This window comes from Chenopodium album, chromosome 16, assembly GCF_948465745.1.
Source record: "Chenopodium album chromosome 16, dcCheAlbu1.1, whole genome shotgun sequence".
Classification (NCBI taxonomy): Eukaryota; Viridiplantae; Streptophyta; class Magnoliopsida; order Caryophyllales; family Amaranthaceae; genus Chenopodium; species Chenopodium album.
This window is the reverse complement of record NC_137849.1, coordinates 46,092,666-46,109,945: the sequence shown is the minus strand read 5'-3', so window position 1 is coordinate 46,109,945 and position 17,280 is coordinate 46,092,666. Positions and strand designations below refer to the sequence as shown.

The 17,280-nt window shown below is 35.0% G+C and overlaps 4 protein-coding genes across 6 annotated transcripts; 3 read left to right on the top strand and 1 right to left on the bottom strand.

Annotated features, from left to right (window-relative positions):
• The first annotated feature begins 1,180 nt into the window (after positions 1-1,180).
• Positions 1,181-5,767, top strand: LOC145585602 (uncharacterized). The gene is made up of 10 exons (XM_081642304.1): positions 1,181-1,347; positions 1,478-1,607; positions 2,811-2,949; positions 3,051-3,263; positions 3,359-3,497; positions 3,964-4,114; positions 4,864-4,973; positions 5,053-5,150; positions 5,241-5,310; positions 5,426-5,767. Exons 1-10 carry the CDS (start codon positions 1,255-1,257, stop codon positions 5,513-5,515), a joined length of 1,233 nt encoding a protein of 410 aa, XP_081498430.1. The 5' UTR covers positions 1,181-1,254; the 3' UTR covers positions 5,516-5,767.
• A 1,711-nt stretch (positions 5,768-7,478) lies between these two features.
• On the top strand, positions 7,479-9,328 carry LOC145585601 (putative pectinesterase/pectinesterase inhibitor 36). Its single transcript, XM_081642303.1, has 3 exons — positions 7,479-7,743; positions 8,144-8,476; positions 8,637-9,328. The coding sequence occupies exons 1-3, from the start codon at positions 7,479-7,481 to the stop codon at positions 9,326-9,328; spliced, it is 1,290 nt and encodes a 429-aa protein (XP_081498429.1).
• Positions 9,329-9,754: 426 nt separating this feature from the next.
• Positions 9,755-11,993, top strand: LOC145585600 (uncharacterized). The gene has a single exon (XM_081642302.1). The coding sequence runs from the start codon at positions 9,762-9,764 to the stop codon at positions 11,991-11,993; it is 2,232 nt and encodes a 743-aa protein (XP_081498428.1). The 5' UTR covers positions 9,755-9,761.
• Positions 11,994-12,781: 788 nt separating this feature from the next.
• On the bottom strand, positions 12,782-16,069 carry LOC145585598 (uncharacterized protein ycf20-like). Of its 3 annotated transcripts, XM_081642301.1 has the most exons (5): positions 15,805-16,069; positions 15,146-15,373; positions 13,884-14,276; positions 13,693-13,799; positions 12,783-13,212 (listed from the first exon to the last, which is right to left on the bottom strand). In XM_081642301.1, the coding sequence occupies exons 2-4, from the start codon at positions 15,343-15,345 to the stop codon at positions 13,793-13,795; spliced, it is 600 nt and encodes a 199-aa protein (XP_081498427.1). In that variant the 5' UTR covers positions 15,346-15,373; positions 15,805-16,069; the 3' UTR covers positions 12,783-13,212; positions 13,693-13,792. The 3 variants fall into 3 exon arrangements, with proteins under 3 accessions (XP_081498425.1, XP_081498427.1, XP_081498426.1); XM_081642299.1 differs by having other exon boundaries at positions 12,782-13,212; positions 13,693-14,276; XM_081642300.1 differs by lacking the exon at positions 12,783-13,212 and having other exon boundaries at positions 13,247-14,276.
• Positions 16,070-17,280: the final 1,211 nt, after the last annotated feature.

Genomic DNA, 17,280 nt, shown 5'->3' with positions numbered 1-17,280 from the left:
CTTGAGAGTTTAATCCATTTGAAAAATCTAATTATCCAAATTCAAAGTTTTCAAAACACATACTTGTATTAGTACAGTAGTGCTTATTATCTTGATCACTTGAAGTTGATGACATGAACTTGTGAACCAAAATCTAACGAACTTGATTAGAGGTGGCCGCGAAAGCTATCCTATCTGTGATAGAGATGGACAAGTTGTCTTTGTCCCCATGCATGCATACATTAAGCTATTTGTATGATCGTTTAATTTGACTAATTAAGTTTTAACCTATTTGTATACTAATATGAAATATATTATAAACAAAATGAACATTATTAATTGAGAATTTGTTAAATTTGAATTAATTTGTATAATTCTATTACGCCCAACCTCTATTTCAGGTATTAAAGGATTCCTAGCAACAAAATTAGCCTAATTCTGTCGAGATGTCACTGTCGTAACTCCCTTTTGAAAATTACAAGGCGACGTCATTCTTATTAAACTTCATTGCATGAGACTAGTCTAGCAAAAATAATATTTTTAAAACAATGAACGAGATGAATAAAAACAAAACCTTAAATGAGAAAAACTTTAAGTTGGAGTATTTGCATAGACGAAGTAGTAATTTGGGCTAATTTGAGAATTCAAGCCCATACATAAAAGCCCACAATGATAATAAGTCGGTCCATATGCCAAAGTTACCAACCCAACTCTATGTTTTAGGCATTGTTCACTTCATCTTAATATAATACTTTGTAATATTCAGTAAAAATAATTTTAATTCAGTAAAAATAAGTTCAGTTCAGCAAAAATAATTTTAATTCTGTAAATATAATTTTTGTTCAGTAAAAATAAGTAAACTTAAAGAAAAAATATAATAGAAAATCAGTAAAAATAATTTTATTTCAACAAAAATAATTTAAATTCAGTAAATATAATTTAAATTCAGCAAAAATAAAATATTAATAAACTAAATGAGAGCCTTAGTACTCATATTTTTTTTTTTCACTCGGTAGGAAACTCTATGTTTTAAGGAGTACTACTTCAATTCAAAGTTCAAACTTAAATAAAAATAAAAAATAAAAGATAAAAAAAAATATTTTTACCCAAACAAACAAAAAATAATAATAAAAAAAAAACAAATTCGTGAAGGGAAGAAAAGCTAGAATATCGAATCGAAGTGAAGCTAATATTAGGGTTTTTCTCACTCCACCATAGCCGTTCCTCCCTCTTTCTCTCTCCTGTTGAATTTCTGAGTGGGGAAACCTTCCAACAATGGCGACCATTGTTCCAACAACCGAGGAAGATCCAGCTCTCACCGTTGTTCGTTTTGTTTCCGAGCTTACTTGGGCCGACGCCGGTGCCGAGGTACTTTCGAACTTTTCTAGGATGTTTTTGGTTTTAATTAGGGTTTTGATTCTGAGTTTTTTGTATTTTTGGTTTGATTAGATTGATTTATTTGTTTTGAATTGTTGAATTTGGGGGAAAACAATTGAAGGTTGCACAGCCTCAAGTTGCGAGATTATGCCAGGAGGCGCAGGAATGTATGGTGATGGAGAGATGGATTGATTTGGCATCGCTGATTCTTACTTCTGCTGATTTGGTTTTCTCTAAAGTTGCTGAGAAAGGTAATTCCTTGGTCGGTTTTGCCTTTCGGATTATTATGGAATGCATGATATTTTGATATGTTAATGGTTTTTCTAGTAATTGTGTTTGAATTGGTTATATATTGTGATAAAGTATTGAATTTTAAGGTGTTTGTGGGTTTTTTGAGGTAGTGGTTGAGTTTGGATTAAATTGACGAGGATGATGATGAATAACTTAGGAGGATTTGAGAACTTAGCATTGTTGTTTGCGTTGCGATCACCGATCAATGTGGTTGTTTAATTCCTTTACTATAGTGAGGGTTTCAATTAGCTTTATAATTATAGTACTCAGTGTTTGGGTAAGTCAAATGCTGAATTGCTATGAGCTTTACAATATGAGACTTCTTCACTCTAATAATCCTAATATCTTCCCACTCATGTACGACATGTATCTAACACCTCAAACAAGCTTTTCTGCATCCTTGTTAGATACTACCAAGATCTAACACCTCCTAGGATCAGTTCGAGCACACTTGAGTGTTTCTATCCACTACTCCACTTTATTTAACGATCAAAGCTTTTGAAGGGCTGAGATGTAGTCAGAAGTAGGTATAAGATGTTTTTGTTGTACAGGTATTGAGCTAGGTACTAGTTGAATGTGGTTTCTGATCTACTGAATGTTGATGTAATGTGTTCGGTGCTTCCAAAGAGGAAGACCCTCTCTAGTTCTAGTTTTTTAGCTTTCTTTCTTATGAAAGTTGTTAGAGTTCAACTGGTAATATTGACCTGGGGTGACTGATTAGTCACTTCATGTGCATCTTTAGGACTTTAGCGTGTGTTTAGTTGTAAGAGCTCAAAATTTGCTCTTTATTATTTCTGTTATCTTCCCAAAATTGTGGCATTCGAGGGAGATTTTGCTTGGCATCAGTGCTACATTACATGACCTGGGAGACATGATAATTTACAAACTTGTGAAAGTTGCTGATCTTGTCAACTTAGGTTGTATAAGGTAGGATTTTATGGTATACGAATTACAGAGTTGTCTTATGACTGTCGAACATCTTCCTTAGACATCTTCTTGATCGTGTAAGTTAGATGCTGTTATTCTCTTAAGAGACTGCTGACTGACTTCAACAGTAGTGAGCTAGTGACCCCTCTCCATCTCAATAAATCCCCCTTCATTGATTTCATTGAGTAGGATATGTTTTCTTGTACTGAGTTACTTATAATCTCCTTTTACCTCAGATATTGAGTGCATCTACACAGTAATTTGCAACCTTGTCACAAAGTCTGAAAACCCCGAAGAGGTTTTGGAGATCGTGAAACTTATTTCTGCTAAAATTGTTCAACAACCAAATGAGAAGCCTGCTCTGCGACTGAAGATGTACGTATATTTTTCTTTTTTTTTTTTTTTTTGTGTCAACTTCTTTTCCCTTTAGCTTGTAAAATTGGTCAGACATTCTAATTTAGTGTGTTTATCTCCAGATTGTTCAATCTTTATAACCTTCTTGAAGACGCATACAGCCATTTCTATGTTTACTTGAAGGCCCTCAACCTGGCTACCAGTGGTAAAGTTACTGAGCATGTTGTACCTTCCATCAAGAAAATTGACAGTTTCTTGAGTGAATGGAATCTTAGCATCCAAGACCAGAGAGAGCTTTTTCTTGCAATTTTCAATGTTTTGAAAGAGAGTAAAAGGTGTTCTATCCTTCCCCCTCCCCCCTGCCATTGCCACATAAATGTCTTATTCCTTTTAAATATTTTATAATGGTGCTTGAATTTTGTACTTTCAGCTCTGGAAAGGAATCATTCAATTTCCTCTCGAAGTATTTGGCAACTTTTTCTACTGAGGATGAACAAGCTTTGAGTGAGGCCAAAGAGGAGGCCGCCAATGCTATCATAGAATTTGTGAAAGGACCTGACATGTTTCAGGTATGTATGTCTGCTGTTTATATTTTACTTCAGAAGTATTTAATCTGATATTATGACCGAGGTATGTCTACACCATTAGTTAAAAATGGGGCTTGGGTGACTGGGTGGGGTGGCTGGAGTATGAATTAAGGGTATGAAATTATTTTCCTTACATTTGCTCTGCTTTTGAAGGCTTACTCTTCAAGTGCAGTTCACAGTTAATGAAATTATGTCACTTTAATTGCTGCCTTGGATGATGATATACTTTGCTAAAATGTTTTTTTTTTGTATTGCTGCTTTCTTATCCTTGGATACCCTTATTCTGAAAAGGGGGATGGGGGATCGGGTGGGTTCAAGTTATTGCCTTTAAGTCTTTGGTGTGTTTCTTTTGCGAATCATGATAATTTGTACTGATATTACTATTTCGATTTCTGCCCCTTCATCTCAAGATGGACTAAATTTTTTTTGAATGTTTTTTATGTCACAGTGTGATTTGCTGGACATGCCATCAGTGTTACAGCTAGAGAATGACGCTAAATACTCCCTGCTTTACCAACTCTTAAAGATTTTCCTAACTCAGAGGTTGGATTCTTACATAGAATTTCAGGCAGCAAACTCTACCTTGCTGAAGAACTACGGTAAATTGCAATTCTTGTACATCAGATCTTTGTACTGTTTGAGAGCTGAACCTTTTATGAAACAGATTCTTGTTTTAAATTATATTTGAAAGAGAAAGAATGAATGGAGTATATATAAATCATCCCTCTCCTACTAAATTGACTTACAAGCAACTCTGACATGATTGTGCTAATAACCGAGTAGTCCAAAATGATTTTGTATAGTTTGATGGATAATACAAACTTACTGATATACATTTCTCAACAGCTTGACGAGACAAACTGTATTTGAAATCGTGATGATATATATACGAAGTATAACAATAAAGATTTTGCTCATGTTTCTGGCTATATTCAGTTTATGCCCTCACCTCTTTGCCATTCTTAGGCTTCAGGCTCCTTTAACCTTAGTTCCCTGATTTCCTCGGGTGACTATTTACTTTAGTAGAAAATAGGATTTTTACTATATGCTTTGTACTTCAAATGGAAATAATGCATGTGAAGTGTTCTGTGAGCCTATGATATGGGGATCTATGTTGCTTGAATTTAGAACCTTATTTTTGTAAGTAAGACTTTGTCATTTAGGATTGAATTGCTATTGTGATGTATGTCAAGTGCTGTGATGAAGGTCTTTGTTTTGGAATTCAAAACCTCATTGTTAACATATAATTTTCTCGCAATTGATGATTTCAAATAAAAGCTAGTCTTCTTCTCTGTGTTATTCAAGGAAGAGATATGATGATTGCTGAACTGCCTTCGTATTTTTTAAGGTCTTGTTCATGAAGATTGTCTGGCAAAGATGAGGCTGATGTCATTAGTAGATCTTGCCTCTAGCGAGTCAGGGCAAATTCCATATGCTCTTATCAAGGACACTCTTAGCGTGAGTTACTTCCCTACTTAATCAGGTTTTAACTAGTCTGGGTTTTACCTTTGTTAATATTATGCCTTTTGTAATTCAGGTCAATGACAATGAGGTAGAATATTGGGTTGTTAAAGCCATTACTGCCAAGTTGCTCGACTGTAAGATGGACCAGATGAATCAGGTCGTCATTGTGAGGTATCTTCATGAAACATTTCATATTGCTGTGTCATATCTTATTACGAGTATTTTTTATAAAATTTTTTGCTGATCCTTTTCTATGTGCAGTCGTTATACTGAGAGATTGTTTGGGCAACAACAATGGGAAAACCTTCGATCAAAGCTAGGAACATGGAAGGTAAGGCTTTTTGAAACATCCCCCATCCCAAAAGTGAAGTGATTTGTCAATAATTTTAGGCTGCAACAATCATGTATTAATTTTTGCTTGCTACTTTGTTAACTTTTTTTATTAGGGAAATATTGCAAGCGTAATCAGCACAATCCAAGCAAACAAGGCAACCGAGGATGCCACACAGGCAATGCAGAGCATGACAGTTCGTTGAGATTCAGTGTCTTTTTTTTTTTTTTTTTTTTTTTTCTGCCGTCACCTACACCTACACCGTTAGAAATCTTAATTAAGGGCACATTAGTTGTAATTACCCTTTAATGTGTGGCGGAATTGAAATCCAATCCCGCGATTTTGACCGAGGTTGCTTTGTGTTCTATAATTGTTCTTCTATATTAACTTGTACTTGTAGACAATTTCGTCTAGCGCAATTTATATATTTTTTCCCCACATAAAAGTGTGCTTTGTATGTTATCATCCTTGAACTGAAAGCAAATTAAGGCACTGTTAAATTTTCCCTTTATAAGACACCCTGTTATTGACCCGTTTGGGCTGTCCCAACTCGCTCAATAACCAGGTTTGGTTAAGATTCAGGTATAATTAATTGAAATCGTGAAGTATTTTACTGTAAGATGTAAATCCGACTTTGCAAGTTTCTTCTCATCCTTGAAGAATTCTATGGACTTTTAAGGATAAACATTTGCAAATGAACGGTACACCCGGGTGTACATAATAGGCTCTTCCAAACAATTATACACCTTAATTCTAATAACTTCAAGGGCACAAGGCTAATAAGTTCATATATTTTAGAGTATTGTTAACAAAATCCTATAAATCCAATATGGTTTTCAACATTAGAGTGCTAAGTAGTCAAAGGTAATAATATTGACATAGTAATAAATATAGAGCTTATTATATAAATGCATAATTAGGATAATGACAATTTTGTTGAGGTGCATGGAAATGATAAATGGTGATACTGATGGTTCAAGTACAATGTCGTATGTCCAGTAGCGTAAACCATAATACATTGGCATTATAACAACTAACATCCAACTCTAACCGCAAACCTTTTTAACATCAACCTTGACTTGTTATTCTGGAAAATTAAAACATGCAAAAGATGCCCCCAAATATGTGTAAGTTTAACTTCTTCAATGGAAAATGTGTCTTTATTATTCTTCTATTTCGCCAGCTGAGCTAAACTTTGTACTTTCATGCATAGCATTACAAAGTTACAAGACGCCTTTGTTCCACGCGTTCAAACACCTCGAATATGTGTACGTTTATCTTAGTTATTAATCTACAGTCTGTAAGATAGGCGATACTAAATTAGTAATAGCTTTACGTAGAAGGTAAGTTGGTAAGCAACGTCCCTTCACTATAGTTAAGATGTTTCTCATGTCCGGTCCAGATGCTCATAGTCATATTGTTGAAAATGAAAATGTGATTTATAACATAAACTTTGGAAAATCTATGTAGCTTTTATTATTTGGACTTCTTTGGATTCTTTCACGTCCAACATTATCTTTAGTTCATATCACAAACTCACAACCACCTGTTTTAGTATATATAGCTTCCATGTGTAAGTTTTCTGAACTCTAATGTAATTAATTCTATGCATATATATAAACTATATATAAGTACATATCTTTTATTTACAAACTCATAATAATATTTATGACTCAACTTCCTTATATATAGAACAAAATAACAACTTGACTCTAGCCTTACTCATCTATCTCTACCGCCAAGAAAAAAAATTATTGCAAGAAATTAAGAAAAATAAAATGTCCAGTCTTGTTACTACCCTTATCTTTTTGGTAAATTCTTTCCTAGCAATGGCTTCATCAACCAAACAAGACCTAAAGATGGTTCAAATGGCTCAAACCATGGTTCTTCAAGCCAAGTATTGGGCTCAATCATCATCATTTGATGATCCTTCTTTGTTCTTAGGCCAACATCACCAACTTGACGGCGGTCATCAAGGGGGCTTAAGCTATAACGATAGCAAGAATGAGTCGACTTTATCCATTGGTCGTGGTCGTGGTCATGGTCAAGGTCGTCATCACAAGAGTGTTCAAGGTAGCTTAAACAAGGACAACACCGCTTACAATTATATTAATAACGTCTATTATGTCAATAATAATAAAAACTCTAAAAATAATTATAAAATTAAAATGGCTATGATCGATTGTGCTAAGCTATATGATCAAGCTGAGTCAGGGCTCGGTCGTTTAGTTGAAAGAGATGGGAAATTTAGCCATGATGACGCGTTAGCATGGCTAAGTGGTGCAATCACAAGCCATAGGACTTGTTTGGATGAATTAAAAGAGAAAGGTGTACGTGAAGAACTTCATCCTACATCGCAAAATTTGACCAAGTTATTATATGAAGCATTGGCTTTTCATGCAAAGAGACAAAGGTTTCAGAGAAAATCAAAAGGTAATCAAGCTTTTAAATTTTGATTTCTTTGCATGTACAATAATAACATTGATATTACATTTTGTTTGAAGTAGACGTGTGTAATTTTATAGTTACACCTTGACTCTGGCCTTTAGTCGCATATACGAGTCATATATACAAATATACCAAACAAGACTTGACTCACTTGGTAAGACTCTTATCTAAAGTTTAAAACATGCTAAATGAATGCTTATATTCTTTTGATTTTTTATTTTTTTTTATTTTTTATTTTTTGTATAACTTTTATCGTTTTACTAGTAGATTGGTGATTAAATAGTAGACATGTGAATATGTGATACTACATGATAAAACTTTGGTCTAAGTAATTAAACATAGTCTTTGAAAGAAAGAAATAAAACTTGCAATTTAAACTCTGTAGTAAGGGCACAAGGGAGGCCAAAAGGAAAACCATTCGTGGGAAGATTAATGTCCTGGAAGCCGGCAACTTTGAGGGCTGATATCGTGGTGGCGAGAGACGGGTCAGGTAATCACCAAAGCATCAACAAAGCAGTGGATGCAATAGGCAAGATAAAAAACAGAGGAGAAAGCAGAGTAATAGTGTATGTAAAAGCAGGAGTATATGATGAGATAGTTGAAATTCCAAGGCACCTAACTAATGTCATGTTTGTTGGAGATGGCATGGGTAAAACTGTGGTCACTGGTCGTAAAAATGTCGTTGATGGCGGAACCACTGTCAATTCCGCTACATTCAGTAAGTAAAACAAATTTCTCTCTTGCAAAAATATTTGTATTTTTAACACCAGTATCTTATCTTAGGCAAATATTTCATGTACACAATACGCGATTTTTGTATGTAGATCATAAATGTGTTACGTGTATGTCTAATCAAGTGTTACAATGTCCTTAAGCAGGGGTATTCGGCGATGGGTTTTGGGCAAAGGACATGACATTTGAGAACACGGCAGGACCCCAAAAACATCAAGCAGTGGCATTGATGGTAGCTTCAGATCACTCCCTCTTCTACCGATGCAGCTTTCTAGGATACCAGGACACACTCTATGTTCACTCTCTAAGGCAATTTTACCGCGACTGCCATATATATGGCACAATAGACTTTATATTTGGTAACGCGGCTGTTGTGTTACAAAATAGTGACATCTTTGTAAGAAAGCCTATGAAGCACCAGAATAATATGATCACAGCCCAAGGGAGGGAGGACCCGAATGAGAACACAGGGATCTCGATCCATGGGTCACGAATACAACCTGCACCAGAGTTTGTAGACCTAAAGCGATCTTTCAAGACCTTCCTAGGAAGACCTTGGAAGAAGCATTCAAGAACAATTGTTTCTACGACATATATTGATGGGTTTGTCCATCCAAGGGGTTGGACTAATTGGGATGGGAATTTCGCCCTCTCAACATTGTATTACGCCGAATACATGAACACAGGTTCGGGGGCATCAACTCTAGGCCGGGTAAAGTGGCCCGGATTTCACGTCTTGCATCATCCTAAGGAGGTTGATCCCTTCATGATAAGAAAATTTATCCAAGGTGAATCTTGGATTATGAAGACCGGTGTGCCCGTTTGGCTTGAAATTTGATTAAACATGGTGGTTTTCCTTCACTAACGAAGAATAATGGGTGGTTCATCCTTGTGGAAAAAATAATGTTTAGCTAATTACATCTATCATATAGAATTCCATAGCATAAGTTCCATGTATCTATAAGCATTATGTAAGTAACTTTTTCCATTTATCATGAAATACAATGTTTATAAAAGTTAAACATCCTACTCCGTACTTGTATAGTTGTATTACAATTCTACAAATCAAAATCCAGTGTTAACTTATTTTTCTTATTAAACTAAACAAATTGTAATGTTTATTGGTTGATGTGCTTCATAGATGATAACTAGCTTATTAACATTATAAGCCGAGAGGTTATTCGAGATTAAATTTTGTCTACGTCATTTGCGACCACTAAACGCCCATACAACCTCATAAACCACCCTAAAACCATCAAGAAAACACAACAATGGTGAAACAACTTCGTCTTCTCCTCCTCAAACCTCCACCATTTTTCACCTCTAACACTTCAAAACCACCCTCTTCATTTTCTCTCTCCTACCTTTCTTCACCTCCGACCGCCATTGAAACACCCACACCCACCTCACAAATCGACATGGAAAGGCAAGAATTGTTGCGCAAACTCCGAGTTCTAATCATTCGATCCCGATTCGACTCAGTTAAAGAACTCATCAAACCACTCGTCAATACAAAAACTCTCTTTTCTTCTCCCTTAGAGCTTTGCGCTGCATTTTCTCTCTCCAATCCTTCTCTTAAATGCTGTTTTTACAGTTTAGTTTTGTTCGCTTGTGCTGATTCTAAGCTCCCAGATGAAGCAATGGGGTTACTTCAGATTATTAGAAAAGATGGAGATTTTCCTGCCATTAATGCTTTTAATAAGTTGATGGATTGTTTGGTTTCTACCCATCTATTTGATAAGGCGCTTAATTTGTTTGATGATGCTTTGGATTCCGGTTTTCGGGTCGAGAAATTTGCATTTGGCAAGGCGATACAGTCTGCTGTGAAGCTTGGGGAACTTGAGAGAGGTTTAGAGTTGTTGAAATTGATGAAGGAGAGAAGAATTGGTGTTAATGTGTTTATTTATAATGTTTTGATTAATGGGTTTTGTAAAGAAAAGAGGATTAAGGATGCACACCAACTGTTTGATGAAATGTTTCAGAGAAATTTGGTTCCGAGTCAGGTTACTTATAATACATTGATTGATGGGTATTGTAAGGTTGGGTGTATGGAGGATGCTTTTAGTTTGAAGGAAAAAATGAAGGTGGATAATGTAGCTCCTAATTTGGTTACCTTCAATTCATTGCTTAATGGGTTGAGTAAGGCTCATAGAATGGAGGAAGCTGGTGGGGTGTTGGAGGAGATGAAATCACATGGTATCGTGCCGGACGGGTTTACTTGCACCATTTTGTTTGATGGGTATTCGAAGTGCGGTGATGCTGGTACAATGTTGGTTATATTGGACAATATGGAGTCTTTTGGTTTGAGGCCTACGTTTGTTACTTTTAATTCTTTGATCAAGAAGTTCTGTGAATCAGGAAACATGGAGGCGGCGGAGAAATGGTTGGAAAAGATGAGCGAAAAGGGAGTTGCTCCCACCATTGAGACGTATAACATTCTCATTGATGGTTATGGTAGGAATCATATGATTGAAAAGAGTTTTGAGGTGTTGGAAAGTATGGAGAATCGTGGTTTAAAACCGGATGTAGTCACTTATGGCGCTCTTATAAATAGTCTTTGCAAAGAGGGTAAGCTTCTTGAAGCTAAGGTTGTTATGGAGGATATGGTGGTAAGAGGGATTTCGCCAAATGCACAGATATACAACATGATTATTACTGGTCAGTGCAATGCAGGGAAGCTGCAGGCTGCCTTTGGGTTATTTGATGAGATGTTGCGAAAAAATGTAGAGCCAACGTTGGTTACTTATAATTCTCTTGTTAATGGGTTATGCAAGAATGGGAAATTACAGGAAGCTGAAGATCTTTTTCCAAAGATAATTGACAGAGGCTTGGCTCCTGATGTTATCACTTATAATTCTCTGATTCTCGGATATGCTGGTGCTGGAAAAATCTCGAAATCCATAGAGTTGTATGATTCTATGAAGAAAAAAGGCATCAAACCAACCTTAAGCACCTATCATTCTCTAATTAGTGCTGGCAGCAAAGTAGGCTTGTTGCTAGTAAATAAAATTTATGAAGAAATGTTGGCTTTCAATCTGAGTCCTGATAGAGTTGTATATAATGCCCTTATTTATTCCAATGTGGAGCATGGAAACATTGAAAAGGCGCTTTCTTTGCATGATGAGATGACAAGCAAGGGAATTGAGCTTGACAAGATGACATACAATAGTTTGATTTTGGGCCACTTGAGGATGGGAGAACAGAAGAAGGTATTAGACCTAATCAATGATATGAAGGCGAAAGGAATTCTTCTAAAAGCTGATACTTATACTATACTAGTTGACGGACACTGCAAACTGAATGATTTTGATGGGGCATATGCTTGGTACCGAGAAATGGTTGATAAGGGTTTTCTCTTGGCTGTTAGCAAATGTAATGAGCTTGTAAGTGGCCTTAAAGAACGAGGAAGGATAGAAGAGATCCAAATAATCTGCTCGGAAATGAGTGTGAAAGGGTTGGGTGACTGTAGCGTTGATACAACTTTGTCTGCAGTTGCAAGCTGATAATTATAGCAAGCTCGCAGTGCAGTCTGAAGAGTGAAGAGCACGTACAGAAGTGTATTATGATTAAGTTACCTGGAAAACCACTAACACAGGTACTCCATTATTTGTTTACTGAAATTCGCTGTGCCTTGAATCAAGGACGGTGATTTGGAGTTCCTCGTGATTTAAGAACCGCTTTTTTGGTTTGTCTGTACATTAAATATGTTGTTGATCTAGATTCTAGACTCAGCTCTCCATGCTCCTTTGATGCAAACCTTCACACCTGGATGATATCGCCAATTGTGACCTTCACACGCCAATTGTGGTCTTCACACCAATTTTGTCTGTTTAATAAAGGACACAGACCGTGATATTTGTATCATTTCAAATAACTCTGCTGATCAGGCTGATAGTCAACAAATGTATTCAACATTAAGGATACTGCAACAGAATAAAAATGGAGTTACAGATATATTAGCAGTGTAAGCCTTCATAACTGCTCATACTGGTGCTAAGAGCCTTTGGATTTTCAAGGGATTTGTACTTTGAAGCTCATGTAAATTGTAAATTGATTATATTTATACTAATGTCTATAATTTACCCTGCCCCAACAAAGAGATCTGTAATCTTTGTAATTTTTTCTAGAGATATTGATGTCAAGTTCTCAATATCATTCACTTTGCAGCAAAGAATTTTACGTCTATGATTCATGACCTCATGGGAGTTGTTGTCAAATTTTATTCCTTAGCGGGAGCAATTGCAAATAACTAATACTCACCCACAAAAATAGATACTCCTTAATAGACAACTTTGAAATTTAGAGCGTTAAATTTTGAATTGCAACTCTGAATTTCAAATATGTATAAATAAATTTACAATGTATATTTTAAATATTCTAAGATACCTAGAAATTTGAATTCATTTTTACACAAAAAAGAAACCAGCATATAAACATCCGGGTCATCACCTAACAATCAGAAGGCAAGGCAAATAATTTGCAACATGATTTTGCCTTTTTTATACATGCCTGTTAGCAACCTTTGTTTCAGCATTTCCAATTCCTGCTAAGCTTAGCATCTTGCATCAGTATATTACAAGCCTCGATGAAGGGGGGAAAAAAAAAAAACAGGTGCTGTATAATTGTATGTGAACCCACTATATATTTCAAAAGTAGCAATTGAGTAAATGACATACATTTCTCTTCCCGAATAAAGCTTCTCTAGAACAACTCCATAAAAACCTGCAAAACAGAAAACCATCAAACCCTCAGAACACCACCTGCATCTTATCATGTTAACATTGTTATTAGAGCGCCTAGAGTATATAATGGTACAAATATTTCACCAAAGACACAAAGAAGGGAAGTTTCAGTCACAATAATAGAGCCAATGGGCAACATGGAAATATATTACGTAATAGATATTATAAAAACTATGAATTGACCTGTTCAGTGAATAGCTAAGAGAATCATCGTTCAAAGAATCAAATTTACGATTCAATAAATTCATGGCAATCAATATTACATTAGAATTATTTCCTAGAAGCTTAGCTGCTTAGGTATATACTCCAATATTAAAATAATGAATTGCAACTACAATTGTGATCATGTAATGTTAGATCCTGTTATAGAGCCCTTTTTGTCTATTCCAAGCCTACTAACTTTTGCTTTGTTCTGTTCCATTAATTATCATAATTGAAGTGGGATGTCTAGAGGCCTTACCCTTTTGTCAACACCAATGTACATTCTGGCTACGTCTTAAACTGCTTCATTTCATTGTAATTCAAATTCCTATCTTCAAAAAGAGTTGACACGTAATACCTTAATACCTGAAAATAAGGCTCAAAAGTAATTAACATGTGGGAAGTCTAGCATAGCAAATACAAGAACAAGCATTCCAACTTATTTCATACTTGAATGAATCCAAGAAAAGACCCAATGTAAGGCCAGCTTTCCAGTAATTAAAAAGAACTATAAGGTTCCTGCTCCTGTCAAGCAAAGGTACAGAAGCTTTGTACATAAGAGCCCCAATACCCTCCACCACAGCAACAGCCACGGCAGCAGACATAATGTCCCAATCACCTGTTTGCCCAATTACTGTAGCAAAAGCAGTTGCGCAATAGAAACCCACCAAGAAAAAAAGAAACTTTTTAGGAAGATCTTTCCGGAAATTCCGAATTCTTGCATTTAATTTAATCTGAAGACTCTGAATTGTTTTAAGTAATCGAGTTCTTCCATCACCACTGCCAGTGAGAGGATCCAATCCTTTGCCATCTGCACTGCTCTTAATGGACCAGTCCATTCTCCTGCAAACAATTTCTTTAATTAGGTATAATGAAAGCAGACATAACTTTACAATACAATGATATGATAAACTAAAACTTCAGCGGTCACTTTAGCTTAGAGCCGACTCTTTTGATCCTGTAATTGTGCATGTTCACAATTCTGGTTATGAACCTTGCACTGCACTATGATCTAATGCCAGACCATTATGGAACACTCCATCACAGATATGAGTATCAATGTGCAGTTGCTCTTTCCATCCGAAAATCTTCACCACTCTCCTGACGACATGATGTTTACCATGAAAGCATAACTTTGTAGACCCAACTGGCTACCTGACATGCAAGAGACTATAACCTTCTGATGAAAGGAGGAGACATTGTTACTAATTTACTATAAGCATTATGTAATTATTACAACTTTTACAAGCAATTATATCGCAATCACTACTTTGCTAAGGTCTACTATACTACGTAATAAAAGATTCTTGCTATACACGAAAAGGCCCAATTAATCCAATTACATTCTGTACTGCTAAACTTAAATTCCAAGTTCTTAGCTAACAAGATACGGTCTTCTGATCCCAATGTTCTACAGCCTCAAGGCCTTAGTCTCCATTCATCCTTACAAACAATAACGCCGTGGTGGAAAAGGAGTAAGAACTCAGTTCAATGAAAAAAGCAAGCAAATAGTAATATCTCGATCAATTGTTCTCTTATCACTTAGTCTCTTACATATTATGATGACACAATTATATACAGCAACAAGAACATGACTTGGTGCATGATGCCAAAAATAATTCAAATACAAAGACAAACAAATATATCAAATGCCATCCATAAAAATTTACTCGACACAAAGCGAAAGTCACGCAAGATCAGCAATAACTTACTTGCAACTATCAATTTTACTGAGCTCCTTTACTTGTATAAAAGATAGTCCAAAATGACCCCCATTTCCATGGGATAATGCCACTTTCTGAAGTGAAGCAACAAGGATTCTGATCGAAAACCTTAAGTTTGAAATCTTTGTGGACGTCGGAATCACATACATCGAACATTGGCGGAATCTAGTTCCAAATGTGAGTATCATGGAGAACCCGCGCAATTCACCATCCACTCTATTAGTCAAATTTACAAACATGTCAATATTTGTACAACAATTCTTGGCAATTTATCAATCTCCCAAACAATAGTCTAGCACCAATATAGCATTTTGTCTCAACACAGCAAAAAAGGGTGGCATTATATACTAATAGTATACACAATATCCAAATTCTTCAAAAAAATCTACAAGTATAATTTTGCAAAATAAGATGTGAACCATAAAATTAGGCAAAATTAAGTTAAACTAGTTAGCTTAATTATCAAAGATGAAAGCTTGCAGAAATTTATCAAAGATGAAAACTTTATACTATGAACAAATGCTTCCACACATTCAATTTCATATCTCTAGTAAAACCCCACAAATAAAAACTTACATAAATTGATATAAAAGACTGGAATCCAACATGCTACTTCGTAAGACATTAAAGTGAAATTGATTGCTTACCAATCGAAAAATCATGAGACCCAATTCGATTGAAGGCTCAGAAAAGTAGTTTTGATCATCTAATTGGCAAAACCCATATAATTTTCTTCAAGGGAAACTGAATTGAGAATGTAGCAAGATAGAGAAAAAACAAGGGGCGGAGTTTACGACGGAGGAATCGAAATTAGCGGCGGCGATGATGGTGGAGAAGAGAGAGACTGGTAGTGAGAATTGAAGAGTGAGTAGACCAGCCACTAGTGATGGGGATTGTGAGAAGAAATGTGAATTGGGAAGCTTTAGCAACCAAGGCTTTGTTTGGTTCAACAAGGTTTAAGGTATTCCTTTCGTATCTAAATTACATTCCTACTTTTAGTATTTATTGCTCATAAAAAGAAAAAAGTAGGAATATAATTTAGGAACGGAAGGAGTAATAAAGTGGAGGATTCAATTAATTACCTTGAAATCCATTCAATATAAGGTACGTTCTGATCATCTTACTTTTACTTATTTCAAGTCTAATAAATTCATTTTATGAAAAATAAGTTCTGATAAGGGTTTTTCAAATTCAAATTACAACTAAAATAAATTTTAAGAAGGTCTAATAAGTTCAGATAAGTAAAAATCAGATAAATTGAATACACCAAATTTTCACGAGTTCAATAAGGTCTAATAAGTTTAATAAGCTCAGATAAATTCAGTTAACCTCAAATAAGTTTAGGTCTAATAATGGATTAAGTGAATTGATTGTTTTTGTATATTATCCAAAATGACATTTCAATGAAATTACACTTTTTCTGTATAATATTGAAGCCCTAATTACAAATTACAAGTAAACTTGATAAATAGACTATAAAGGTAGACGATTAACCAAGTGACATACAAGTATGAGTTATTGAGTTACGACAAACAAACAATTTACAGATAAAATGTACGAGTATAATTTAGAAGAGAATATGATTAATAAAAAAAAGATTACCAATATGTGTAAAACAATACAACTCAAGTGTTATTTAATCAACTATTTATGATGTTGAGTTATTGGAGGGCGTTGAAATTTTTAGGTTGTTTATTTGGTGAAATAATATAATGTAATCTCTATATTACTCGTAGTTAACATTAAACTGAACACAAGTGTATATAATATTATAATAGCATAATATTCAATATTAACAAAACTATTAAATTGATACCCTTTCATTTCACAATGATTTTTTTACTAGGATTTCTAAATAGTACTCCCTCCGTTTCAGAATGACGTTCCTATTTCGTAAATCGATGCAAATTTTTACCCATCTTTGACCGCAAATAACTTTAATCTCACATTAGCAAAAATTATAAAAGTTAGATATTAATAATCTATTCACCAAGACGAATCAAACTAAATCTCATATGACTATATTTGTCTTATAGATTAAGAGAAATTTAGAAGATTCGTTCTTTTTAAATAAAAAAGTCAAAAATTCAACTAAAAAAATCAGGCTTACTTACCTGATCTAA